This window comes from Dama dama, chromosome 26 (assembly GCF_033118175.1).
Source record: "Dama dama isolate Ldn47 chromosome 26, ASM3311817v1, whole genome shotgun sequence".
Taxonomy (NCBI): domain Eukaryota; kingdom Metazoa; phylum Chordata; class Mammalia; order Artiodactyla; family Cervidae; genus Dama; species Dama dama.
The window spans coordinates 47,752,534-47,780,242 of NC_083706.1; the positions used below are offsets into that span (position 1 = coordinate 47,752,534).

Genomic DNA, 27,709 nt, shown 5'->3' on the forward strand with positions numbered 1-27,709 from the left:
ACATTAGAATCGCTAAAATTTTTTATTGAAAGTCTGCACAGTCACCCTACCTGGTAATCTTATTTTGAAACATCCATCAAGTGTTCCTTTTTGGCTTCTCGTGAAGTGGAAATCCTGCAACAGCTTGTTGAGGGAAGATGCATGCTGCTTATTGGCAAGCTGTGCAGAGAAAAAAAAATTCTTAAACACAAAATGCCATTGATATATCCATGTTTTTAATCTGTGGCAGCCCAGAAAACATCGATTCAGCAGTTCTACAAACCAAAGAGAACTTCAGCCAGTAATTTTTTTCCCTTACAAAGTAAAATATTTGTGTTATACAAAACAGTAATTTCAGATCCTTTCCAAATTATGTTTAGCAATGCTTAAGAAAGCAACAAAGTATTTTGTCTTTTAGAGAGCTTCAGTGGCATGGTTACTGGTTATTAGAGCCTCCCCCTTTAAGATACTAATTTAGAATGCAGCCAGGATCCTGGCTGTACCTAGGTCTCCTGCTGTTTCTAAAGGGCAGGTTCCCCTGCTGACCTGCAGCCAGGTCCTTGCATTGGAAACAGCTGCTCTAGCGCTCTTAGCTACTCTGCCCTTTAGAGGTCTCTCCTGACCCAAGTCAGGTGTTCTGATCATTAGGTAATGTGTTTTTTCTCCTCCTTTCCAAAAGCAGAAATCGTTCCAGTTCTTCCATCCCAACAAATTTCAAAGTAAGCCTTTTATCCTCCTCTTACATTCAGAAATGAGAACAGTGGGATTTTCTCAAAATACACAGTCCCACTTGGTTTTGCTCCCCCCTCTTAGTTAAAATTAAGTCATGCAGTTCAGCCTAAACTCTCTCTCATTTTCCGTTTGCTTTCTTTGATCTTCCGCATATGAAAATGCAGGAAAGCCCGTGTCACCAGAGTGCTGTTTGTGCCTCATCCGGCTCTGTAAGCTCAGCGGTGACGAAAGTGCTGACGTGCTAGATCCAGCGGTCCACTCCCACTTCTTCCTTTTTTTTTTTTACTTTATTCACTGAAGAAGCACTTCAGAGCCTTGTTTGCCATTTGTTTTCATTTCTTGAGCTGAGTAGACTGACAGTGCTCTCATCGTGTGCTTAACTGACTAACTGCCGTTGCTTCTTGAACCAGCTGTGCGCTGCCAGTGTTGACGCTGTTGGCATCGACCTGTTGTCCTTTCTTCCTCACGGGGAATGGGGAATTGGAAGGGAGGGGCACAAAAGCTTTTAGGAACTAATTTTAGCCTAAAAGTACAAGTTTCAAAAGTCACTTAACTACATTTTGGAAAATGGTGATAAAGTGAACAGTTCTTCCAGTCAAGATGTTTCTGAAGTTGATTTCCACTAACTTGATGTGTTACTCTACTTTCTAAAGGGAAAAAATGGTAGTTGTGAAAGGAACAAAACTGTTTTACATGGAGTGTCATGTTTATTTCCCTATCTTCTGATAACCCTGGAGCCACGATTATTATGATGTGTTGATTGATTATAGCCGTTAAGTCTCTTACTAATCAGTTTCATCACTTACTCTCAATTCACACTTACACCTTTGATTTCTCTTCCATAACAGGGTGATATGGGTTGTCATTGACTAATGAAGAACAGAATTGGTTTCGGCAAGAGACAAACGGAATGCCGACACCAGTCCTAAAATGCATTAATCTTTAATAATCCACATCTGCGTGTTTATAAATGATATAACCAGAGACTGTTAATGTTGATACTCTCTTTTCCAAACAGAAAGTGACATAGGAGTTTGTACTTGCAAACTGCGTTAAATGCGTATAGCTGAATGCCAAGAATGTGACCTTGCTGAGGATGCCAAATGGATTAATTCATTGAATTTTTTTTTTTTTTTTTTAGTAGCATGTTGCACTTTTGCTGTTGGGAAAATCAGATGATGTTCTGAGGAAAGCCCACTAGCCGAACTGCTCATTTTTTTCTTTCAGTCATTAATTCAGCAAAGTGCTCAATGCATCTTATGCTGTGGGTATGTTTCTAGAACTGAAGAAAATACTCTGAATATAAATGGCAAAGGGACCTGTCCTCATGAAACTTAAATTCTAATGAGAAAGACAGGAAATACGCAAATAGTAAATAGCTTATTATTGGGTGGAGGGAATCAGGTTGCTTCTTTAGATGGCAATAATTAGGGACGGTGTCTCTAAGAAATTAATATTCGAACAAGAGGCTCAGTGAATGAAGGTCAAAAGCAAGTCTAGGAGTGAGGTATCCAGGCAGAGCAAAGAGTGAGTACCAAAGCCCTGAATAGTGGTGTGTTTTGAGTGCTGGGCAGGGGACCCAGAAGGAAGTCTTTGGGGCTGGAGCATAGTGGGGAAGGGGAGATAGAGCAGAATGATAGGTGGTTAGATTACAGGGCAAACCAAGACCAGCTTCTCTTGGGTTTTGTAGGTTATGATTGGAATTGAGGAATTTAAGTGTGATGGCGGAGAAGGCAGAGAATGGCATGATCCAGGGCAGACTGTAAAAGGGTCATTGTGGCTGCTGAGTGGACTGTAGAGAGGGGGTGGGGCAGAAGCAGTGAGACCTGTTAGGGGGCTGTTGCAGTCGCCAGACCTGTAGGGGGCTTGGTCATGGCTAGAGGTGTGGGTAGCAGTAGTGGGGACAGGATGTTTTTGGCCTGAGAGATTGGTGGTAAACAGTGGTTCTGTCCAGTAGAAGACAAAGGAAGGAGTAAATTTTTGAAAGAGGAATCTGGAGTTTGGTTTTGAAGATGTAACATTTGAGAAGCTTATTTGGCATCCAGAGGGCAACTTTTGAATAGGCAGCTGGTTATACATAGACTCTGGATTCCAAGTAGAGATCTAGGCTGTAGAAGAAAGCCTGTGAGTCATTAGGGATCTAGATACTGTCACCTAGGACACCTGGCGTGCACCACAGTCACTTGGAGGGCCGGTGAGAGCACAGATGACTAGACCCCACACCCAGTTTCTGACTCAGTAGGTTTGGGTGAAGCTGGAGAATTTGCATTTCCGGCAAGTTCCTAGCTGAAGCTAAAGTTGCAGTCTGGGAGCTCCTGATCTGGGAATGAGTGGAGGTCAGTGGTTCTCATCTCTAGCTACGTGAAACGTCCTGGGCCACCCCAGAGATGCCAGCTTAATGGATCTGAGTGGAATACTCTGTGGTAAGCTCTCCAGGTGATTATTATGTGTAGCCAGGGTTGGAAATACTGAGAGAAGAATTCTGAGGACTGAACCCTAGGGCACTCCAAAATGTAAGAGACCATGAAGAGGAAAAAGAATAGCCAGTGACAGAAGCGGAAAGTAAGGGAGAGTCTGGTGCTGTAGAAGCAGTGCAGAGAAAGACTTTGTGGAATATGAAAGAGACCACCTATATCCATTTCAACCTAACACTTCCCTAGATATGTCCCAAGGGCATGTTTTAAAAGGAAGCTAGTACTCCCAGTTATGATCATGTATGTATGGGTCACAGAAAAACTTAGAGATAAATAGCTCATTTTTTATGGGGCAGCATATTACCTTTAAAAAAAAAACTTTCTATAGCTACGTTCTAATTCAATTGAAATTGTAATGTCATGGGAAAAAAATCTTTATGATAAAATAATTGTTATAGTCTCAGGCCTAATTCAGTTAGTAATAGAATCCCTTATTTTCACAGTTGTTCCTTTTAGTCTTATTTAACACAAAATCCAAAAATCATATCATTTAAATTCTACTTGCAAAAAAGGCAAAAACATGTTTTTAAGAGAGTTGAACCCCAGTGCATAGTTTTTTGTTTGTTTGTTTATGTTGCATGTTACTTTTTACTAGAAGTGGACAGTGGAAACTAGTTTAGTATTCCCTGTTTCAGGTCTACTAAGAGTGGCTTTGGGTCAGATCTTTCCTCCTTCAGAACTGAATTCCTTTTGCCTGGAGTATCCATCCTGCCTGTTACCAACTGGCAAACTCCTACTTACCCTTCAAGACCCAGCTCCATTGTCTTTTTTCTTTTGCAAGGTCATACCGACCCCTCCATACCAGAGAGAGTCCTACTGTCCCTCCTGGTGTTCAGGGTCCTCGAGCTAGCCCAGGAGCCTCTTGAAGGCAGTGATCATTTGCTTCCTTTTTTCCCTCAGTGCCAAGAACAGTGCTTGACAACTAAAAGGCACTCCAGAAATGTTGGCCCAATTAAAGAGTTCACAGTTCTCTTAGAATAAACAAGTATTCAAGAAAAGAGAGTACTAAAATTTATAACTTACATAACCTTTCATCCTATGGCTGGAAGCCATCTTTCTGCATCTGTGTTTCACAGTTAATGTGCTAAGTTGTTTCAGTCATATCTGACTCTTTGCAAGCCTATGGACTGTAGCCTGCCAGTCTCCTCTGTCCATGGGACTTTCTGGGCAAGAATACTGGAGGGCAAGAATGCCCTCCTCCAAGGGATCTTTTCGACCCAGGTGTTGAACCCACATCCCTTATGTCTCCTGATTTGGCAGGCGAATTCTTTACCTCAAGTACCACCTGGGGAGCCCACAATTCACAGTTTATGGGATCATTCTATTTGCCTTCCCTCTGGGAAGAGATTCCACTGTGATAAGATTATTCTATTTTCTTCCTCTCAAAAACAGAACCTGAAATAGTGGTCCCAAAATCTGACATTTTAAACCAGACCTCTACATGTGTAGACCCTGCCTGATTCTAATCCATCATATGCAGAAATTGTGTCACATAAGTACTGTAGCAAAATTCTGGACTTGTGTAATGTCCAGTTTTTTTCATTATCTCATCTTTTTTTAATAAACATCTGTTGTTAGTAACTAACCAGATCTTCAAAGAAAATGGCCAATCAGAAACAGATTGGCTCTGGGGAGGGTTTTGTCATTACTCGGATAGTATTCCTGTTTCCAAGTATCCATTGCCAGCACTGGCTAGGTAAACACGAAATGTTAGCTAAGGGCTGGAATTTAGGTTTCAGCAACACACGAATAATAGGCTCCAGATATGTGGAAGTGACAAGCAGAGGTAGGTAAGAAACACGTATTTATGAAAAAGAAAGATACTTGCTGAACGTTTATTTAAAATCTGAAATAAAAGAGTAGATTAAAAAACATCTGAGGATGTGATCCGGAACGTCCTCCTTCCTGTTTGTGCTGCAGCAGTTAATACCCCGCTCTCTTGGAGTGGCCCCTGTATCAGAGGCTCTGCTGTCTTGGGCTCGCCCACCAGGCCCCTCTGCAGGTGCCTCTAGAGTGGTGCTTTGCCCATAGCCTAGTCATCCTTTGTTCCTAAGAGGCATACTCCTGAACTCATCACCGCTGCCCACCCCGCCCCGTCAGCTACCCCAGTACCTTTAAGTAAAAATAATATAGGGTTGGTTGTGCTGCTTAGAACATAGAGATTTCAGTCAGAAGCCTTGGGTTTCTTTTTAAACTTTTTCAGCATACTACAGTGCTTTCACTTTTGCTATTAAAAGTTGTTTTATATCAAGGAAGTTTTATCATGACAATAAGCTCTCATTATTAAGTGTAATTATAAACGCAGTGAATTTTTAAACACTTTGAGAAAAGTGTTTTCTTTTGGTACATGCATTGACACTTAATTACACATCTATGTAGAAAATACCTAGAAACCATGTCACCTGCAATGCCAGTATTTTTACTGTTGGTCCCAAATTTATATATACTATACCATTTTCCTCAAATCCCTGTAAACTCCCAGACTATGTCTCTTTTCCTACCTTATCTTTCATCCAGAAGTAGCACAAAAATGCCGGTGGACTGCCCATGTGTCCCACCTTGCTGTCTGGAAAGCGTGGGCCCCCTCCCTGCAGTGTCTCTGTGTGTAGACTCCTCTGTGGGTCTCTGTGGTAGACGCCAAACATCTCGACGCAGGTGAGCATCGGTGTGTGGGTACTTTCCCTAGCTGCTTATGTTTACACTTGAGAGTTGTCCTGACGTATTGGGACCCAGAATGAGAAATTTGTGACAAGAGGGGATGGAAGGAAGTGAAACTGTTATTAAAGGAAAGAAAGTGCCTTGGCTTTCAAAAGGCCTGTCTCTTATCAGGCAGTATAGAGCAGCGATCAAGTGGAAAAAAGGGAGCAGGCAGGCGCCTCATCTAATCTTTCTCCTGGGGGCCCAGGTGGACAAATTGGCAACCCTGTTCACAGCTTTTTTTCCCTCTCCCCTTTGTACCATAAGAACTGCTAATCGGATCCATGCTGCTGCAACTGTGGTTAGTTATTAACAGAATAAAAGCAGATTTCTTCAAAAGAACGGGTGGGGGAAACGACTATACAAAATTGCAAGGTTGTTAGAATCTTAAATGCACAGCAGTCGATTTTTTCCCTTATTCTGAATTATACGATGAATACAAGTCTTTCATCTGTCACTATACCCATTTCTTCAGAAGGCAGCCGAATATTAAGCTTCTCAAAGAAAAAAGGAATCCTAGAAAGAGGAAAAATATTGAGGAGGAATAAGAATGGGTAAGAGTAGGGGGAAATTAAGTTTTATTTTTATTAATTTGTCCTCTCAAGAGAAATAGAAACTTGCCTGCTCTATGATTTCCTCTCCCCTGCCTCTTACCTTACATCAAAGCAAGGATTAGAACAGATTTAGCTGGTAGCTATGCTGCATTTTGTGTCTGGTGTTCTGTAGGAGTAATGTTCAGAATCTACCTCTTCTTATAGATGACAGAGTACTATGGATCTAGACTTCCAGGTGGAGGACAGGGCAGCTATGTTATATCCAAACAAATCTTCTCTTTCCTCAAAGATTTTTCTGCACCTTAAAGACTTTTAAATTGTACACCTGAGCTTTAAAGCTGGCAGAAAGGGTGTATGTTTATGAGGAGGGTGAGTACAGGCATTGAGCAGATTTTTAGCATGGTAGTTTGTATTTTTCAGTGAGTCTCTGATGTTGATAAGGGATACCTCCTGAGATCCTCATATATCACAAAGATGGAAGTGGCTCCTGCTTTCTAAATCTTTGGTCATAACATGTCTTCACACTTAAAGTTGATAAACTTTCAAGGTTTTATCTTTTATTTAGCGGCATTTCTCACAAAGAAGCAGTTTTTAATCACTTGACCAGAGTTGTTGGGGGAGTAAAGATCTGAACCAGATGGCACTGGGAACAAAGTGAGCACCCAGGTTAAGCCGCATTGCTCAGGTCCCTCAACAGCTGTAGTGCAGGGCTGAACATCACGCCTCAGTAAAATCAGACACTGCTCCTCTCTCACACCTTGTAGGTCTTTTAGGAGTTGTCCACACTAAAAATGTTACATTTTAGTGCTGAGAATTTCCTGTATGTGTTTAGGGCTCTGGTTTATCTTGAGTTAAAGAGTTTAGAGATCGAAATAGTAACGTCTAATAGTCTGCTTTGGAACCAGTCTGTTGTTGCATGTCCAGTTCTAACTGTTGCTTCCTGACCCGCATACAGATTTCTCAAGAGGCTGGTTCCAAATAGGGAAAGGAGTACATCAAGGCTGTATATTGTCATCCTGCTTATTTAACTTGTATGCAGAGTACATCTTGAGAAACACTGGGCTGGATGAAGCACAAGCTGGAATCAAGATTGCCGGGAGAAATATCAGTAACCTCAGCTATGCAGATGATGCCACCCTTATGGCAGAAAGTGAAGAAGAACTAAAGGGCCTCTTGATGAACTTGAAAGAGGAAAGTGAAAAATTTGGCCTAAAGCTCAACATTCAGAAAACAAAGACCATGGCATCTGGTCCCATCACTTCATGACAAATAGATGGGAAAACAGTGGAAATAGTGACAGACTTTATTTTGGGGGGCTCCAAAATCACTGCAGATGGTGATTGCAGCCATGAAATTAAAAGACGCTTGTTCCTGGGAAGAAAAGTTATGACCAACCTAGACAGCATATTAAAAAGCAGAGACACTACTTTACCAATAAAGGTCCATCTAGTCAAGGCTATGGTTTTTCCAGTAGTCATGTATGGATGTGAGAGTTAGACTATAAAGAAAACTGAGTGCTGAAGAATTGATATTTTTTTAACTGTGGTGTTGGAGAAGACTCTTGAGAGTCCCTTGGACTGCAAGGAGATCCAACCAGTCCATCGTAAAGGAAATCAGTCCTGAATATTCATTGGAAGGACTGATGTTGAAGCTGAAACTCCAATACTTTGGACACCTGATAGGAAGAACTGACTCATTTGAAAAGACCCAGATTGAAGGTGGGAGGAGAAGGGGATGACAGGATGAGAAGGTTGGATGGCATCATCGACTCAATGGACATGAGTTTGAGCAAACTCCCGGAGTTGGTGATGGACAGCGAGGCCTGGCATGCTGCATTTCATGGGGTTCCAAAGAGTTGGACATGACTGCCAGTAGTCTGTTTTACCTCGTATTCCCTGACTTGACTGACCATGCGTCCTGTGAGAGAGCCTTTTAGTTTCTTACCTCCAGTTCTCTGTAGGAGAGTGTCTACCCAAAAGGACTTTAATGAGTGTCAGGTAGTGAGGTTATCCAGTGGGCTTCCTCATGAAAGACATTAGCTAACTTTACTACTTAATACCAGAGGGCAATTTAGAAAACTTCTGGTTCAATCCAGTGGGCCGAGTAAAATAATAATGCGTAATAGCAAGCTTACAAAAAACAAAACCCAGAGAGTTTATAGTACATCCCTTTGAGGGCATAATTTTTATGTAGGATGCATGATAGACCTTTGTAGTTACTCTGTGTTGGACTTCAGCAGTGAGGTTAATAGTGAGACTCATAACCTGAGACTACAGTGGAGGGAGTAGTTGGAAACATAATGCAGCAGGTATTTGACTGCGTGTTTGGAGTGAAGATGCGTGGTTCTTGTAAGGGTTCTGTCATGTTCGCGGGGATTGCTTCATTACCTTCATGCCTTAGAAGTCCACAAGTTATGCCTCTGCAGTACTAATTTTTATTTTCAGGAGCCAGTGACACATCAACAGTTTGTAATTTCTTGGGTAAGGACTTGGGAAAATCTTACCCTATTTTGAATGAACTTTTGAACCATAAGATATAGAAAGGTTTGTCATCCAAGGTTCATGTTCCCTGTTTGAAGTTGGGGGAGCAGGTTGCTGTGGCTCTTTGTTCCCATTTGGAGGGTACAGGTAGAGGAAAGTGTTACTTTCTATTATATACTACTCTAGTTTGAGACAGAGTTGGTTCACAGTAAAGTATTGTGTTGACAGCCTGTTCACAGCTGCCTGTCCACCTTCCTTACCCTGATACAGCACCTCTTGGTAAGACAGCAAACATTAGTAAGTACTGGGAGTCCATCGTCAGGTCCCTTGGTAAACTGTCCACTGTAAGCACTAAGCTGCAGCCTGAGCAGATTCCATGTTTTAAGTGTCTGCTCTGGAGCACGCTGGGGTAGCTGGCTTCATGAATCTGAATAAGAAAAAATGTGTTCCCTTTATTGAAGCAGATTAAACAGGAGACACCTACAGAGAGATGCTATACTCAAAATAATTTGTGGATTTTCTAAAGCATCTAAATAAATGCCTGAGACTAGGCCATTTATTAAATTTATGGATTATTGAAAGCTCATTTTTCACTCACACCATTTCTCTTAGGTGTTAGGCAGGTATTTCATGTACTATAAAGATGACCAGGGAAGTCTTTGCTGCTTGCGTTGCAGAACTGCACTATCTAATCACATTGATTTGGATATGATCGTACATAAGATGTTCAGTGATTTCTGTAGACACGGAGCCCACCATGCTATCCACCATTGCCATCTATAAACAAAATCATGTTTGTCCTTTATCACAGCAAAGAAAAGATCCTAACCAATACTTTGTGTTAGGATCAGCTATTTGTAAAGAAGCATTACAAAAAGCTGAGAAAAGAAGAGAAACAAAAGGCAAAGGAGAAAAGGAAAGATATACCCATCTGAATGCAGAGTTCCAAAAAATAGCAGGGAGAAATAAGAAAGCCTTTGTAAGTGAGCCTTTCATCAGGAGGCTCTTTAGTTCCTCTTCACTTTCTGCCATAAGGGTGGTGTCATCTGCATTTCTGAGGTTATTAATATTTCCCCCGGCAATCTTGATTCCAGCTTGTGCTTCATCCAGCCCAGCATTTCACATGATGTACTCTGCATATAAGCTAAGTAAGCAGGGTGACAATGTACAACCTCTATGTACTCCTTTTACAACTTGGAACCAGTCCATTGTTCCATGCCCGTTTCTAACTGTTGCTTCTTGACCTGCATCCAGGTTTCTCAGGAAGCAGGTAAGGTGGTCTGGTATTCTCATTTCTTTCAGAATTTTCGAGTTTGTTGTGATCCACACAGTCAAAGGCTTTAGTGTAGTCCATGAAGCAGAAGTAGATGTTTTTCTGGAACTCTCTTGCTTTTTCGACGATCCAATGGATGTTGGCAATTTGATCTCTGGTGCCTTTTCTAAATCCAGCTTGAGCATCTGGAGTTCTCAGTTAACGTACTGTTGAAGACTGGTTTGGAGAATTTTGAGCATTACTTTGCTAGCATGTGAAGTGAGTGCAATTGTGTGGTAGTCTGAACATTCTTTGGCATTGCCCTTCTTTGGGATTGAAATGAAAACTGACCTTTTCTAGTCACCTCTTGAAGGTGAAAGAGATGAATGAAAAATCTGGCTTAAAACTCAGCATTCAGAAAACTAAGATCATGGCATCTGGTCCCATCAGTTCATGGCAAATAGATGGGGAAACAATGAAAATAGTGACAGACTTTATTTTCTTGGGCTCTAAAACCACTGTGGACAGTGACTGCTGCCATGAAATTAAAAGACCCTTGCTCCTTGGAAGAAAACCTATAACAAACCTAGACAGCATTTTAAAAAGCAGAGACATTACTTTGCCAATAAAGGTCCATTTAGTCAAAGCTATGATTTTCTAGTAGTCATGTATGAATGTGCAAAATATAAGAAATTATATCCTCGAAAAAATCTGCAAGGTCAGACTGTGGCAGAGGAGTCTCATGTTCTGCTTGAGAGAGCTGACTTCCATAACATGAAGTATGAGGATGTATTCGAAAAATGCAACCCAGTGTCTTAGTTTGGGATGCACAGAATTGAATAATGAATGGCAGTGCAAAATGAAAGTTGATCATGACTATGTTGTATCGGTAATTGGTAGCAGTAATTTCTACAATGTGTGCTCTTAAAACAACAGCAGCAACTCCTCACTAAAGTTAGTGACTACCAAGATTTCTTGAAAAGTGGGAGCATAATTCAGTTGCTAATTGCTCAAAACTATAAAATATATATTGATTTTTGTAGCAGCATTCCAGGGAAAGAATGTGGTCATAGTAGAATTATTCACAAAATGGAAATATTCCTCATTTCTTCTCAATATTCAACAACAGCCCCAGCTGGCAATTTAATTCACATAATTTGCAGGCCGTATGTTTCTTAACAAGCCTGTCTTACCCTTATTAATTTCAAAAAATAAATTGTGAATAGGATCCAAGTTTTTGTCATTAAACACCTCCTGATCCCCACACACCCTAAAGATCCTTACTGAGCAAGATGGGCTAACAAAATCGTTAAGGTCTCTGTGCGTCAATGTGTCATTTCATGTTAATTTTAAGAAGCCAGTCCTCCTCAAATACTAATGGTGAAATATCATTTAGTACAATGCCTTGTATATAGTAAGTACGGAGTCATTTTAATGTCATTTTTTACATTCAGTTAAAACCATCTCCAATTTATATAAGAAATTGTTAAGACAAATGAATATGCTTTCCAGATGTTGCTCTGTCTTTATCCACTTTTTCCCATTGTCAGTTAATGTAGTAAAGTTGGAGAGGGAGAATGGATTCCAGGCAGGAAAGTTGAGATCTTAGTAGTGTCTGTCATTAAAACTCCAGATTTACCCTGTTGATTAATTATATCATTATTCAATCTTGGTTAACTAAATCCATCTTGTGAAAGTGAAGTCGCTCAGTTGTGTCTGACTCTTTGTGACACCATGGATTATACAGTCCATGGAATTCTCTAGGCCAGAATACTGGAATGGGTAGCCTTTCCCTTCTCCAGGGGATCTGCCCAACCCAGAGATCAAACCCAGGTCTCCCACATTGCAGGTGGATTCTTTACCAGCTGAGCCACAAGGGAAGCCCAAATCCATCTTAGGTTGATTTTTTTTTTTTTAAGCAAAAACAGTGTGAAAGGAAGAAATTCTTTTCTCCTGTCCACTACAACTTTTGAAAAATGAGATTTCTGGGTATTTCTTTGTCTGTTAGTATTATTTAGAGATAGCATGGTATTACTTTTAAAAGTGTGAATGATTTGCTTGCCAGAGACTGTTGTAGTTCAGAGTTAGTATGCTTGTTCTTATTGAGTTCCTGTAGTTGTATGCTATAGTAATTTAGAAAGAAATTAACCCAGGGAAATTTTGGCCTCAATAAATGATTAATGTAGAAATCCTATTTATCTCATGTTTATTCTCTGCTGCCCCAACAAAACAGTGGTAGTGTGTAACTTAAATATGACTGCATCTGATCAATAGTTCTGATTTATTTGTTTCAGTCCGGCCAAAAAGAGTTGGGAGCATAAAACTACAAGGAATTGCTTCTCTAAAAATATATTTGCTAAATGCACTTGCCATTTAAGTCTTAGAACTGCACTTGAATTAAGTGCTGAGGAACCCAGGGCACCCTATACACTAGATCTGATTTGGAAGAGGGCACAAATGAAATTCTTACTGGCACTTATTTATGTAGGCCACTTTACTAAGTTTGGAGGGTGTACTGGCTTTCTAAGTCATCACTGTTGTTAATAAATGCCATTTGATATTTACTCACTTTCTGAGCAAGTGTTCCTGAATGTTTCTTTAATGGTATTCTAGTTTAGAATAGGGATCAGCAACTACCACCTTTGGGCCAAATCCAGCTTGCCACTTGTTTTTGTAAATAAAGTTTTATTTATGCTGCTCTTGTTTACATGTTGTCTGTGGCTTCTTTTGCACTACAACAACTGCATTGAATAGTTGAGACAGAGAACATATGGCCTGCAAAACCTGAAATATATACTATCTGGCAGTTTATAGGAAAACGGTTGCCTATTCCTACTCTGGAATAATAAGATAAAACAACATATTTACTGATAACTTATAAAGATCTAATTAACTATTAGTCTGCACTTGGTTTCTGGAGTAATCACCCACACATTTATTTAATCAACAAATATTTATTGAATGTTTGGTTCAAAGGATATAGTAGGGAAAAAAATAGAGTTCTCAGTACTCGTAGAATTTACATTCTGATGAGAATAGGACAAATGATACAGAGAAGTAAGAATAGAACTATGGGGAATATTAAGACTGTGTTGCCTATAAGAAACAGAACTTAAGCTTGTGAGTACTGACTGCCCCACCCTCTTGGTCTATGAAGTATACTAGGCTGTAATATATTCATGTCTCAAGCCATCCACTGTAAGTTATACATTACTATGTATGCATGCATGCTAAGTCACTTCAGTCGTGTCCAACTCTGTGTGACCCCATAGACGGCAGCCCACCAGACTCCCCTATCCCTGGGATTCTCCAGGCAAGAATACTGGAGTGGGTTGCCATTTCCTTCTCCAATGCATGAAAGTGAAAAGTGAAAGTGAAGTCGCTCAGTCTTGTCTGACTCTTGGTGACCCCATGGACTGCAGCCTACCAGGCTCCTCTGCCCATGGGATTTTCCAGGCAAGAGTACTGGAGTGGGGTGCCATTGCCTTCTCCGATACATTACTAGATGTGTGCTAATTAACCAAAAGTATACTTATTAGCCTGTCTCTCTCAGTTTTGTTATAAACTAAAATCCTAGTGTTTTGTTCTTTCAAATGTTTAATTGATGCTTATTTTGATTTAGTTCTTAAAAGCTATTTTTAACTAGAAAAATTCCCTCAAAGCCTCTCCTAGTGTTAAAATTCTAAGGAAAATACTAGCTAACCAAATACAATAGTGTGTGTGTGTGTTCAGTTGCTCAGTCGTGTCCGACTCTTTGCAACCCCATGGACTGTAGCCCACCAGGCTCCTCAGTCCATGGAATTTTCCAGGCAAGAACTCTGGAGTGCATTGCCATTTCTTTCTCCAGGGGATCTTCCCAACTCAGGGATTGAAACCAGGTCTCTTTCATCTCCCTCATTGGCAGGTGGTCTCTTTACCACTGAGCCACGAGGGAAGCCCCACACTCATGATTTTACACACGCACGCTGTGAAGTATAGAGTGTGTATGTGCACATTGGTGTGCATACTCTCTTCACTGAGAGAGGCTGGAAGCAGTAACTCCACAGAAATAACGAGCAGGCCCAATGCCCAGATTTTAGTCTCTTTAACGCCATTCTCTAATAGAAAGAACCAGAGTGCTGAGGAGAAGTGATTGATTATAGGACTGGGGCAAGGAAAATAAAAGATGAGCCTGGAATACCTTGTGACTTCTAAAAAATAAAGATTTGAAGGAGCTTCTAATGGTCAAAGCTGAAACAATTTGAGCAACAAAATAATGGCACAGTTGGATTTTAATCCATGAGTGTGTGAATTTTCTGTTCAGTATGGCAAATTATCACAATTTAGCAGCATAAAACAACACGCATTTATTAATCTCACATTTTCCATGGTCACGAGTCCAGTCACAGCCTCACTAGGTCCTCTTCTCAGGGTCAAATGGCTCTGGTCCAAGTGTTGGGTTGTCTCATATTCATCTGGAGGCTCAGCTTGGGCATACTGTGCTTCTAGTCTCATTCAGACTGTTCGGAAGAATTTGTTTCCTGTGGTTGTAGAAGTGAGGCCCTCAAGTTCTAGAGGCTGCCTGTCCTAGCCGTGCGGCTCAGTTCCCATCGTAGAAGCGTACTTCATCAAGGCCATCAGGAGCATCCTTACAGAAGGCCTAAGCCCTCTCTTAGCATCAGGCCCTCACAGGGTTACTTCCCTTCTGATTATTTCAAAGTCAACTGATTATGGACTTTAATTATGTCTATAAAATCCCTTTAACTTTGCCATATAAAATAATTTTAGAAATGATATCCCATCACTTCTGTTATATTCTTTTATTAGAAGCCAAGACACAGGTTCTGCCCTCAGTGAAAAGGTGGAAATTACATAAGAATTTGACTCTTTGGAAATCATTCTGTGATGTGTCTGCCATATCGAGTCCATATGAATAGAGGCAGTCTAATAAATACATGAAGAAATGGAGAAGAAGAGATTATTCTTCCTCATAGTAGATTCCCATTCACAAATGTGGAAGGAAAGAGGGAAACAAAATATTATCGTTAGCAAGCACCACTGTAATAAATGCTGCAGACAAGGTTCTCTAATGGATGCTAAAATTAGTGGGTGCAAGATTGAGGAGACACAGGATTTGCAGTCTCAAATATCTCCCCTAAGATACTCATCAACTACAAAGAGCAAAAATGCAGTAACTTTTTATTGGAGCTTGGTAGACAACAGCTTTGCCAAGTAATCAAGGCAAAAGTCACCACAAATGAAACATCAGTGACATTAACCTCTTGGTAGAATGAACTGAAAAGGGCACAACACTTTTGTTGTACACGTCCCAAAATGCATTACCTTGCTTCAGTCCTGACAAAGTAACAGACTAAGCCAAATTGAGGAACATTCTAGAAACGACTGATCTGAACTCTTCAAAAGCATCAAGGTCATAAATATGAGGAAAGACAGATTAGACTGAAGAAGAGAAATAACAACTAAATGCAATATGAGATGCTAGAATGAAAAAAGAAGCACTGACTGGAAAAAAATGGTAAAATTCAAATATCTTAGTAATTTCTTACCATTTTAAGTTCCTCTTGATAATTATATAAAGGTTCTATAAGATGTGATCACTATGAGAGGTGGGCTAAGGAATATACAACAGCCCCTTACATAGGTGGTGCTAGTGGTCAAGAATCCACCTGCCAATGCAAGAAATGTAGAAGATGCAGGTTCGATCCCTGGGTTGGGAAGATCCCCTGGGGGAGGAACTGACAACCCACTCCAGTATTCTTGCCTGGAGAAGCCCATGGACAGAGGAGTCTGGCAAAGAGTTGGACATGACTGAGCACAGCCCTCTTGTACTGGCTTTGTACCTTTACTCTGAGTCTTAAATTAATTACACATAAGAGCTCTTCTGTAAAAAATTTTAATACAAACTTGTGCTTAGAATTTTAAGTTGGCAAAAGCAGACATTAAGGTCATTTACTGATGTTTCATTTTTTAGTTTGTTGGACCAAAAATTTTGGACAGTATTGTGTACGTAGCCATTGAAGAGTGAATACCTCCATGTGAAGTGGTGGAATTTGTTCTACCTCACAGATAGTGTTTACATCACCACGTTGTGCTTCCATCATCATAGACACAGACTAGGGAGAAAATGAGACTTTCTTTAAACACTCAGTTTTACTGTTAAAGCCTTCTCGTGAATTTGCTACATATGAAAACATTCTCTTTTAAAGTAGTTACCACACTTTGTTTAAAAGGTTTTCTTTAACATCATACATATGGCATATAGAAATCTATGATTCGAGAGGTGTTTAGTCATTTCAGTTGGTTCAAAAAGCTCTGAATTGTCTTCTTTATATGGTCACTGGACAGAAATGGATCATCTGTATTATGTTTCTCAAACGTGTTTTCTGATCATGTCACAGTCATCTGCTGTGACTTTGCTTATACCTATGCTAATGGGAGATGAAGTTATTTCTTAGTAACTATGAAACTATCAATGTAGGGGCTGGTGGAAGACCCAGAGGGATGGGGTGGAGGGGGGAGGTCGGAGGGGGGATCGGGATGGGGAATACATGTAAATCCATGGCTGATTCATGTCAATGTATGGCAAAAACCACTACAATATTGTCAAGTAATTAGCCTCCAACTAATAAAAATAAATGGAAAAAAAAAAAAAAACTACTGATGGAAAGACAGGGATTGAAAGCAAATGGAGAATTTAAAACAAGTTTGGGCAAGTCTATCGTTACCATGAAAAGACTGTTTAAAAAAAAGACAGATTTAGTAAATGAGTAGATAACTCATCACTTTAAAGAGAGATCTTTTAGAAATGCACCAGACACCACTAGTGCTGCTTGGATATGGCAGTTTTTTGTGAATTCATGAGCATCCTTACAGCCTTTTTTACGTTTACTTGAAATATGGTATATAAGAGCAGTGCCTGGGGCAGGTAAAGTGTAAGCAGTGGTGTCCTGTATTAACATGGAATTGCTGCTCTTGTGTTTCTTACTGTCATGAGTCTATGAGTTCAGTCTGTTATGTAGAAACAATCATTACAATGTCAGCACTTACTATCTTACTGCAGCTGGTTCCCCAGTGACATTTTAAAAAGTCAGTATTTGGCTGCAGAGTGCTTTAAATTTCTAAATGGACTGGAGCTTAGGGGCCGTAGGGTATTTCATAGGAAGCACATGACCCTGAGTGGACACACAGCAACTTTAGTCTATCTGTAGCCAAGTTGATGGCAGTGTTTACCCTTGAAGTTGTTTGTACCCAAAATGTAAGTGTTTTTGTTTTATTTATTCAATACTAATACTAATTTACTGCAGATGTCTTAAGAGTAAATGAATGGTTAAACAGTGCTTTGAGGATTATGCTAAATTCAACTGCCTTTGTTACTCTGTAATACTTGTACTCTCAGAAATGTATCTATACTTCTGAGGCAGAAAGTGAGCTGATTGTTCTTAAATTAAAAAATCATGTCTCTAGACCTCATATAATTCACTATCTGTCTTTAGTTAATAAAATAAAAATTTTTGTTTTATTTTAATAAAGTTAATTAAAGTGTTTTGCTTTAATTCCTATTGTCATATTAAAGACCATGAAATAACAAAGATTTATTAGTTATTTGTTATGCTGATGGAGGGACTAAAGGAGTAAACAACTTGATTCCTGTCTCATGGCGCTTACCTTATAGTTTGAAAAGACAAAAAGCAAAAATTAAATGGAAATCAAATAGTTGGTAAATAGACACTACTGCTGTATTAGCAATAAAGATTAAAAGATGCAGAATAGTGTTTCTTCTTTAGTGATAATGTATACTATATTTTATAGTTGTGTCTTTTAATTGAGCTTTCCTTCTAAGTTTTTGTTGAATCTCTGATTGACTTAGAAGTTTTTTAGAAGCAAGTTTTTATTGCTATATTAAGTAAATATTACTCTTAAAAGGTTGTTGGCTATATTATGTAAATATTACTCATAAAAGGTTGTTGGCCACTATGCTGCCTGCCCACTTAGAAGCTAGTTTAAACTTGGGAGTCTGAGTTGACTTCATCAGTCTGGGATTTTGTTAAATGTATTGTAGAAGTGTGTGTCAAGAGATTTGAGCTTGTAGATTGATTTGTGAATTTGGGAACTCATACAGTAGAAAATTGAACTTTTCAGGAGGTGATTTGATAAAGATGTTTATGCATGTTTCCTCTTTGTTTTACAAGAAAAAAGTATAAGATATAACTCTCTTTGAGCTGTATGTTTTTCTTTGTGGAGCAATACCTTTTGTGATCATGAAGATTAAATACATTTAACTGTGTCTTGGTTTTGCACAATTGCAACATTATTGCAGAGGGTTCCCTATCCCCACTTCCTCTCCTGTGTTTTTACAGGAAGTCAGATGCCCCCTCAGCCACCTGGGAGCCAGTCAGAATCCAGTTCTCATCCTGCCTTGAGCCAGTCACCAATGCCACAGGAAAGAGGTTGGTCTTCAGTTCATATCTTACATACCTTTGTGTTTTGAGTATATAAGGTTTAAATGAGTTTGCTTACCTATGTACCTCCTTATACACATTTTTTAAAAAGCTATTATGTTTTCTCATTGGATGAAAGAAATACCTAAGAACCGACATATAACAATAAATACTGAAAAGAAGGATGGTTTCTGGTAGACTGGGTGGTTTTACCAAATCCCAGTTCAAGCTCCAGAGAATCTGCATGTCCACATAGAACCAGGAAGTATAGTTTAAACATAACTGCTATCTGATATTTGATCTAGCTGTGTAAAAATGACTATTAATGATTCAATTTTGGTATTGGTCCTAATGAAGTAAAGTGCATCTGTTTAGCTATTTTGGTCAGTTACTTTTCCCATGATATTTAACAGTAAATTTTTAAATGCATAGTGAAACCTTGTATTTTAGAATTATAGGATCTTAGAAATGGAGCTGACCTGGAAGACTGTAGAGTCCATTCATCTCAATTTATGAATAAAGAAATTGAGGGCCGTAGAGGTTCTATATGACCTTCTCATTCTCAGAGACTAGTTCGTGTCCGAGCCAGAAAAAGCAGTGTGAGCTTTTCCTGAGCATTCAGGTTGTCCCGCATCTGCAGACTCTGACCTTTTACTCAGTTCTACAAGTTGACCCCCATATATTCTTGCCTTGACTGAGGCCTTAGGCCTTCATCTATTTGCTTCTGTCTTACTTCTCCCTTTTGGAGGAAAAGTTATTCTTATTGATGGTGGAGATGGTGATTTTAGTCCGGATGAGTGTAGATAGGATTTACAAGTGTGCTGTACCATCTAGTGCTGTGCCTGATCACCACCTCCTGCTGCCCGTGAGTCAAGCCTTGCCTGCCTGCCCCACACCAGCCCCCAATGGGGGTGCCACGCTCCTTCACTCCACCTCTTCTCTCACTTGCCCAGAAGACAAAAGTTGCTGGCTTGGTAGCTAATATTTAAAGACTCCTGTCCCCTAATGTCTATAATTATTTCTGTATGAGTTGTAAAGATGATGACTTGTTTCTAATTAGATGAAGTTTCAGTTATTTTACATATTAAAAACTCAGCAATGTGTTATTTAGAAAGTAATACCAATAAAAAGATGGATTACCCTTATCTATACATCATTTGTGTTAAAATGAATGTTTAGTAGGAATAAAATGAAATTTTAATTTCTAATACCTTTACATATTTAACCTTTTATTATCATTTAATGTGCAGTTAATACTTTAATTCCCTTATCAAAACACTACGATATGTTTTAATAATGGAGTAGTAATGGTTTTTAAGCTTTGGAGTGCATGAGAACCATCTGGAGAACTTGTTAAGCTGGATTGCCAGGCCACACTGCAGGTTTTTGATTCTGCATCAGAAAACCTGCATCTCCGACCAGTTCCTCAGTGCTGCTGATGCTGCTGATCCAGGGACCATACTTGAGAACCACTACTTTGTAATGATACTCTAGTGTGTGTTAATAATTGTGTGATGTGTGTACTTGTTTCTCTATAAACTTCCCACTGCGGCCTCCTATAAATTGGTCTTGTATGTCACATCGTCTCTATAAATCGCTTGTTCTGTGTTAACTCCCCTATGGCTCTGTTGTCTGGGAGACATGACAGATGCTTCTGGAAGGAGCGCTGGAGCCAAGCCAGTGGGAGTTTCCCCAGACTCCCTTTTTGTGGCTATCGGTTGTACCTACCTTGTGGTACTGGGTCAAGGAAGTGAATTAAAAAAGAATAGAGGAAATTATCCTGTGCTGAAAGCCCACTCAGGCCAGACCCAGAGCTAAAATGAAGATATTTGTTGTTTCATTTTCACCATAACCCTGTAACATCATTCCTACTGGGAGAATTCTGCTTACTTTGTAAGCATCAGAAGATAAGAGGTACTTTATTTGGAAATCCTACAATAAACCTTTATTGCTACAAACTGAAAAAGAACCCTTCTTCTACATTCTCCATTGTCTTTTCAGCCCCTTCCACCTGACAAACATTTAAGAAATGTAAAAATGTAGAATGCCAAATGTGAAGGACAAGATGACAGGAAATGTAGTTAAATCAAAGTTTTAACCTAAATGAATACATTTGCAAGACAAAATCCAGGGTGTTCCTCTGGTGTCACTGCATGGAAACCACTTGTTGATTGTTTGGGTTTTTTCCCCCTCTTATGTCTCGTGTGATTTTGGTAACTGGTAGTGGATATATAACTGACAACCTGTCTAGTTTTAATGACCATTTCCTTCAAATAATAAAAGATGACTTTTATAATTTGCTAAATCTGAATTGATTTTTGTGAACATGTTCTTCTAACTTCCCTGAGACTGTGCTGGGGGCCCCATGTGCATCCCTTGGATGCTGCTTTGCCATGTAAGAGTTAAATTTCCTCTAAAATTGGGTAACAAGTACTTTTTTTTAAATGACTTTATTTGTTTAAATCTAGGAAGATATGTTAGCCTCCTACCTGATCACACTTGATCATGTGTTTTAATGGCAGATGACATAATCATTTTAATGATTTGATACAATAATGAAAAGCATTTTTTGTTTGTTTTACCATCATTTGGTATGTTCCAACAATATATATAGTGCAAAGTAAATCTAAGAAAATCCTTACTATGAAATTCCCCAGTATTGATTCCTACGTAATTTAACTTACTTTATACCTTTATAATTTATATACCCTCTCCCCTTATTTAAGGAAGTAATGAAAGAAGAGGAAAAAAATATATTGCTGAGTTGGCATCTTATTTTTAAAAATGTATTTTTTCTCAGAAACCATGGACCCTGATAGACAAGATAAGGCACAGCCTCTGTACTGCTGAGTGCTAAAATAACCAAGCTAAACACTTCCTTTTACACTTATTTGTTTTAACAAGCAAGATTATAAGAGAGTAAAATTCCACAATTATACACATTTTCTTCAATATACCCATAGGAGATAGATTTACTTTAATGGCGGAGAATCCAGAAACACACTTGCCCAGAGACACCTGCACAAAACAAGAGGCTCGGGAAAGCCTGCTTTCCTGTGGAGTGCAGTGTTCTGGGCCCTTCCCCCACTCCCTGTGGGGGTCAGCCTAGCTGACGTGCCACCCTGGCGCTCAGTCCCTTCAGGCTTAAGAAGCTGCTGTCATTTTTGGGGTTTGATCTTTGTATTCCCATTCAGGAAGAACATTTATTAATAAATTACATACCCTGTTGAGAATTTTGCAAATCTGAGGCTGTCCTAGGGTCCAAACAGTGCTGACAGCAGCAAGGCCATCTCCTTGTCCCGAGGTTGAGCACAGAGTCCGTGCTCCATCTAGACCTGGGGCCCTGCAGTGCCCACCCCCTCTTTCCCTGGTGGTCCTGGTGTCAAGTGTATCAAAAGGCAGCAGTCACAAATTCATTTCCCCACATTGTGTGTAGGCAAAAATAAGTGTATCTATAGTTTTCTATTTTCCATCTACAAAGGTGTATGTGGGTATGGCCATCAGAATTTACAGAAAGGAGGGAGACACTTTGGAGATCTATTGACTTCTTTATCCTTATGAAGTATTGTCTCCTCTATGTTTCATGTACTTTGCAGCATAAAACTTGATTTATACTCTCCTGTTTGCATATTATGTGGTGCTTCTTGCTCAGTGAATAAAAAAAAATTAGTTCAGATTCTTTGGTATTAACTTTTTCATTACTGATATGTTTGTTTTTTTAAAATGTCAAAACTTCAGCTTAGTATTGTCATTGGTTTTTATTTAAGCCAAATCTTTTCTCTCTAGACCTCATATAGCAACATGCTTTCACCCAAAAAATCAAATACTATGAATTATACGAACTAAGGCATTGGAAGAATAGTTAAGATAACCCTAAAATACTGAAATATATTTTACTAGAAAATTGTAACCAACATGTTTAGATTTGCTTTATCCTTACTTCTTAATCTTTAACATATATATCTTAAAATTTGAAAAAGGCAGTAAGAAATGGCTTACTAGTAGATTGTCCTATTTTCTCGCAGGGAATATAGGATAGCCATCTGAGTAGATAAATAAGTATAATTATTATTAACATCAAAATGATCACATTTTTAACCTCTGTAAAACGTTAAGCTTAATGAAACTAGCAAATGCCCTTCTAGTTTATTGGATTAGCAATTAGGTGAAAACGTTTCGAGAAGGCTTATTTATTTGGACAGATGTAGAGAGGTTCAGAATTAATTTTTTGAAAACCTTTTAATTGAATTCCCTTTTAATTTTCACAGTGGTGTCTAGTTAAATATTCATGTTAGTGCTAGTGGTTTTCTGAAGGTCTGAACTAGATCTGGATTCTCAAAATCAACATAGGTTATTTAACCCTTTTCATCTAGTATGCCAGCAGGGACTTCCTTAGTGTAATCCCATAGTATTTGAATAATTAGAAGGTAGTAATGAGGATTTAATTAGTCCTTGAGATATGCTGAAAGCAGAACCACTAAGAACCTTCCCTTTTGGATATGGCTTGCAAGCAGAATTGATGCTGCTCCCGGACTGTGATGTGCTAGGAAATATATTCTGTTGCTGGAGGCAGTACTTAGGCACCATTCCGTGACCGTATGGAGGGCGTCCTGGGTGAGATTTTCCAGAATTATCGGGTTCCCCCACCCCCAGCCTTCATTCTTGTCCAGCTACAGGACAACTTTTCTTCCTCTCTCAACTGTTTAAATAGGTTTGTAGTTAAAGTCTACAGTATTACCGTACCTAATTGAGAATTGTCTTTTACTGTATCAGTGGTGCCAAAATTAGGCTAGACAAGCTGTGTAGCTACTCTGTAGTTTCAGGACAAGGAAAAAAATAACAAAATATTGCAGTTTTATGTATTTTTAGTATTTAATCCAGCCAAACTTAGTTCTTGACGGCTGTTTGTCAGATGAATCACAAAATTCTCATTTTTGGAATCTGATATTCACAGTGATATTTATCAGTAGCTCCATTTTTATAAACACAAATAGTGCCATTTTCCGGAAAAAGTGTGTAGCAGAATGGTGAGCAAAATGGTGTCCTTTTTGTGTGATACCATAAGAAGGTGAATCTGAATCTGTGTACTTCGAAATAGAAGGTTTCAAACTTAGATATTTTAAGTAGATTGAATAGAATATGTCTTTGTTCTGTTATTAATCCCAAATGTTAACTGCCTTGATATAGTTTTATTCCCACTCTTTAATGGTGTATGTTAGCTTCTTTTCAGCATATGAATAGAATTCCTCATCAAATTTCTAAGCACATTCTATTTGCACGGGGTAGATCTTTCTCTTCCTTTTTAATGGGAAGGGCAGAAAAGAGATCTCTTAAAATAAATCCAGTGTCTTTCTGTAGGTTAGACTGAACTCTTGAGGGCCAGACCAAATCTTATTTATGCCCTGCACCTTACGCTACAGTGGCATCTTCTATATACTAGGTGCTCAGCAAAGATTGAGTTGAGCAACAGGAAATAATTCAGCCTTCACAACCATTCAGAAGTTTCAGATCTATTCAGAGCACAGAACAAAGAACAAAGTATTTCTTGCTCTGAAATTAATTAGCTTCCAACTAATAAAAATAAATGGAAAAAAAAAGGGGAAAAAAAAGCGTACCATATTGATATGTCTTCTTTCAGTTTTACCATTGTAAGTCATTTGCTGTAGCATAGTATTTCTCTCTCTTGCACCAGATTAAAGCTACCACTTCTGTCTTACGTTCTTCCAGAAATATTTGTACAGTCATACAGACACAGTGTCAGTCTGAGGTGGGGTGCTCGCACCTGGAGCCTCACAGTAAAGTGTGCTGTCCAGAGGCCAACCGTGCTCTTCACAACCCCAGAATATTTAGCGGGAAATAAGTAAAACTTTGGAAAAGTTTTTAATGCTGTTGGCTATTTCCTAGTGATATTCACACCAAAAATCAGTTTTGAAATTTTTAAAATTATTTTTGTACATCTTAATTGACCTAACTCAGTTGTCAAGAACGGATTAACCAGTAAGTACAGAAATGGAAGAGGCCACCGAGATAATGGTTAAGGAGTTGGAAATGGGATTTTGTGTGTATGTGCAAACTACAGAAATTATTTTGTCGCTCTTTCTCTGAGGTTCTCAGTTTTCAGTGTGATGGTCAATCTGCAGATGCTCAGATGGTTCATAGGTTCCCTGGTTGTCAGAGAAGGATCTCCGAGTCAACCTGTCTAATTGTTCTTGCATGTAAAGGTGTTCTTATCACTTACATCGTGAGCATACTAACTGTAAAATGATGCTGCCTTTCAGGACAATGGTATTGTCAAAAAGAGAAAATAGATTCCTTTCCTCAAGCCTTGTTGTGTAAATATAGTAGATCAGCGTGTTAAGGCACTCATGACAGTCTACCCTCACCCCCAGATGCAATTAATTTAGCCTCCACTCTTAATTGAGGATCCCTTTTTTATAATCGGTGGCAGATGAAAATAAACTCAAATGGGAGGTACTGTACAAGAGAGACTATCTAAGAAGTTGTTTCTAATTTCTTCAGCCCCAGAACTCTGCCTCTGGGCTGGATTGTGGACCAAGCGGAAGGTAGTCAGTAATGAAGGTAATAGCAGTATAGGAATTGTATGAGGGTTAGTGTTGAATTCCTATTAAGTCTGCTATCTAGAGATCTGTTCACCAAAGAGCTCGGGGGAATAAATACCACTACAATAAAAATCAATTTGTGTTCGTTGTAGTAGAATCATCAGTTTGAATTTTAGAATATTTTAAAAGAAGCATAGTTTTGTTAGTTTTGTATGTGCAGTAATTTTTTTGAATTGCCAATTAAAGCTTGTTTTTAATAGTTAACACTCATTTGTAATTGGCTCATTATTCTTCCGTGAAAGTATTTGAGAACATCTGGATCTTAGGTAAATTCAGCATTGTGTATTGTGTGCACTTATTTATAACAACATGTTTTCTCCTGTGCTTTATGGGTCTGTACCTCAGTGAAAGACTGCCGTCTGCTTTGTTCCCCAAGCCAGAAAGCTAGAAGGCATCCTTGATGTCTTTTTCTCTCCTATCAGCTCTACACTAGTCACCCTGTTCTGCAGACTCCACCCCTCAGCAGTTTCTCACGTCCTCCTTTTCTTGGCTTTCACTGGCACGATCCCAGCCCAGGCCCCCGAGGCTCCATCAACACCTCCCAGACACTCTTCCTGTCAAATTTGCTCCCTCCACTCCACTTTGCAGGCTGCCTCCAGAATGGTCTCTCCAGAAGACTGGTGACACCATGTCATCCCTTCATAACAGCCTTTCAGAACTTGCCTCCGCCTCCGGAGGAAGGCCTTCCTGTGCTTGGTTACGGGGCGCCGTCTCACCCACCCAGCCTCCCTTTCTGGGCTCGCTCTCATCACTCCTGCCGCCTGGTCTCCAGCCATGGTCTTCTGGGATCTTCATGTGCACTGCTCTCCAAACCTTTTGCCACCCACTCCTCAACCCTCCTCCCTCCCCGACCTGTGGCCCCCTGGCCCATCTTTACTAATCTTTCATATCCTCCAAACGGCCTGACACCTAGTAGGTCCTTGAGTCCTGTCCGAGTTTCCTGCCAGAACAAAGAAGGAAGCATCGCCTGACAGGCCAGCACCACCCCGCGCAGGCAGGCAGTGCCCAGGACGGCGGGAGCAGTTCCTGCCGGAGCTCTCTCCCCAGGGAGAGCTCTGTGAGGGCCAGGGCCACGGGGCCTTGGCCAGTGTCTTGCTACAGTGCCTCCTAGATGCATTCTTTTCCTCATCTTAATCTTCAGGGAATTTGGAACCCAAAATCTGGGTTTAGGTACAAATTTACCACTAACTGGTTTTGTGACCTTGGACAAGTAATTGAATTTCTTCTTCATTTGTAAAATGGGGATCAGAGTGTCCCATGAATTTGTTGCATGGGTCAAATGCAACCTTGTATCAAAAAGTTACCTATTCCAAAGCTCGGTGCAAATACTAGTAATCATTAAGCATCAGTCACATTTGACTGAGGTGAGACTGGGTTGAAAGCCTGAAAAAGTGATTTCTTTGCTTCTTCCAGCATGTAGGGGCACATAAAATTGGCTTCACCCTCAGCACTGAAGTTGACTTTTGCAGCTAAACTCCAAATAATTATATAAGGAAAGGCCAAATATTTTGCTCCCATCTGCCATCTGGGTAGTCAGTCCAGTCCCTCCCCTGACTCTGATTTTCACGATGATAGATGATGTCAGTAGCTGAGAGGGCTTCGTAGGGGTGGGTGGGGAGAACTTAGATGCTGTCGTCTGTGCCTCTGAATAGAGGGTACGGTGGTGACAGGAAAGGGAGAGAGAGCGATTGTGCCAGTTAACCTGAAAGCACAGCTGGGAGAACACTGGGGGGCCTGGGTTACAGCCTTGAATGGGTCATTAGTTTCGGTCTTCCTTGGAGCAGTTCATGTTGTGAAGAGAAGCAGGCAGGCAACTAAACACTGAAGATATTAAAATGTAACAAGAATATTCTTTAAAATCTATTTTTCTCTCCAAATGGGAATCTGACACCTATTTGCGATGAGAAATGGTTCTCTGTTTACAGTCGGAGCCTCTGCTAAGGTGGTGCAGCATGTGACCGTGATTTCACACATGTGGGGAAACATCTTTTATTGAACCGCCCTGAAGACACAAAGCAGTTCTTCTGTGAATGTTTAACAGATGCCAACATGAAAATAAACCATCCATGTGCCAAAGGAGAAATGTGCCTTGCCTTTTGGTGGCTTGTGGAGCCTTGGGTGTTCTGTGGGTGTCCTGACCGTACTCAGGAGGCCCCGCTGACAAGGCGCCATGCTCATGTGGACTTGGTGCTGGGCTCGCTTGCTCCCCTGCAGTAGCTGGAGCACTCGTGTTCTCTCTTTGCTCTTCTCTTTGATGGATGGGGTGAACCATGATCTGGGTCTTGTGCTTAACGCTGTTTTTTCCATCAGGATTTAAGGTCTCCATTGCTTACATTGCAGAATTTGTTGTCTTGCATGAAGAAGGAAAAGATATACAGTTGGAGGCTTAGGTCCACATTTAAAATGCCTTCCATTTTAATTTTCTGAAATTCCTTGTATTTGATCCATTACTTATTTGACTTTCTAAATCAGTCTTCTAACAC

The 27,709-nt window shown here is 39.8% G+C and overlaps 1 protein-coding gene across 1 annotated transcript in view; it reads left to right on the top strand.

The window, feature by feature from the left end:
- Nucleotides 1–27,709, top strand: part of ARID1B (AT-rich interaction domain 1B) — a 416,979-nt gene that overhangs the window by 303,557 nt on the left and 85,713 nt on the right. The window contains exon 11 of the mRNA XM_061130238.1: nucleotides 18,526–18,615. Coding sequence (XP_060986221.1) covers nucleotides 18,526–18,615 — 90 coding nt within the window. The remainder of the gene's footprint in view (nucleotides 1–18,525; nucleotides 18,616–27,709) is intronic.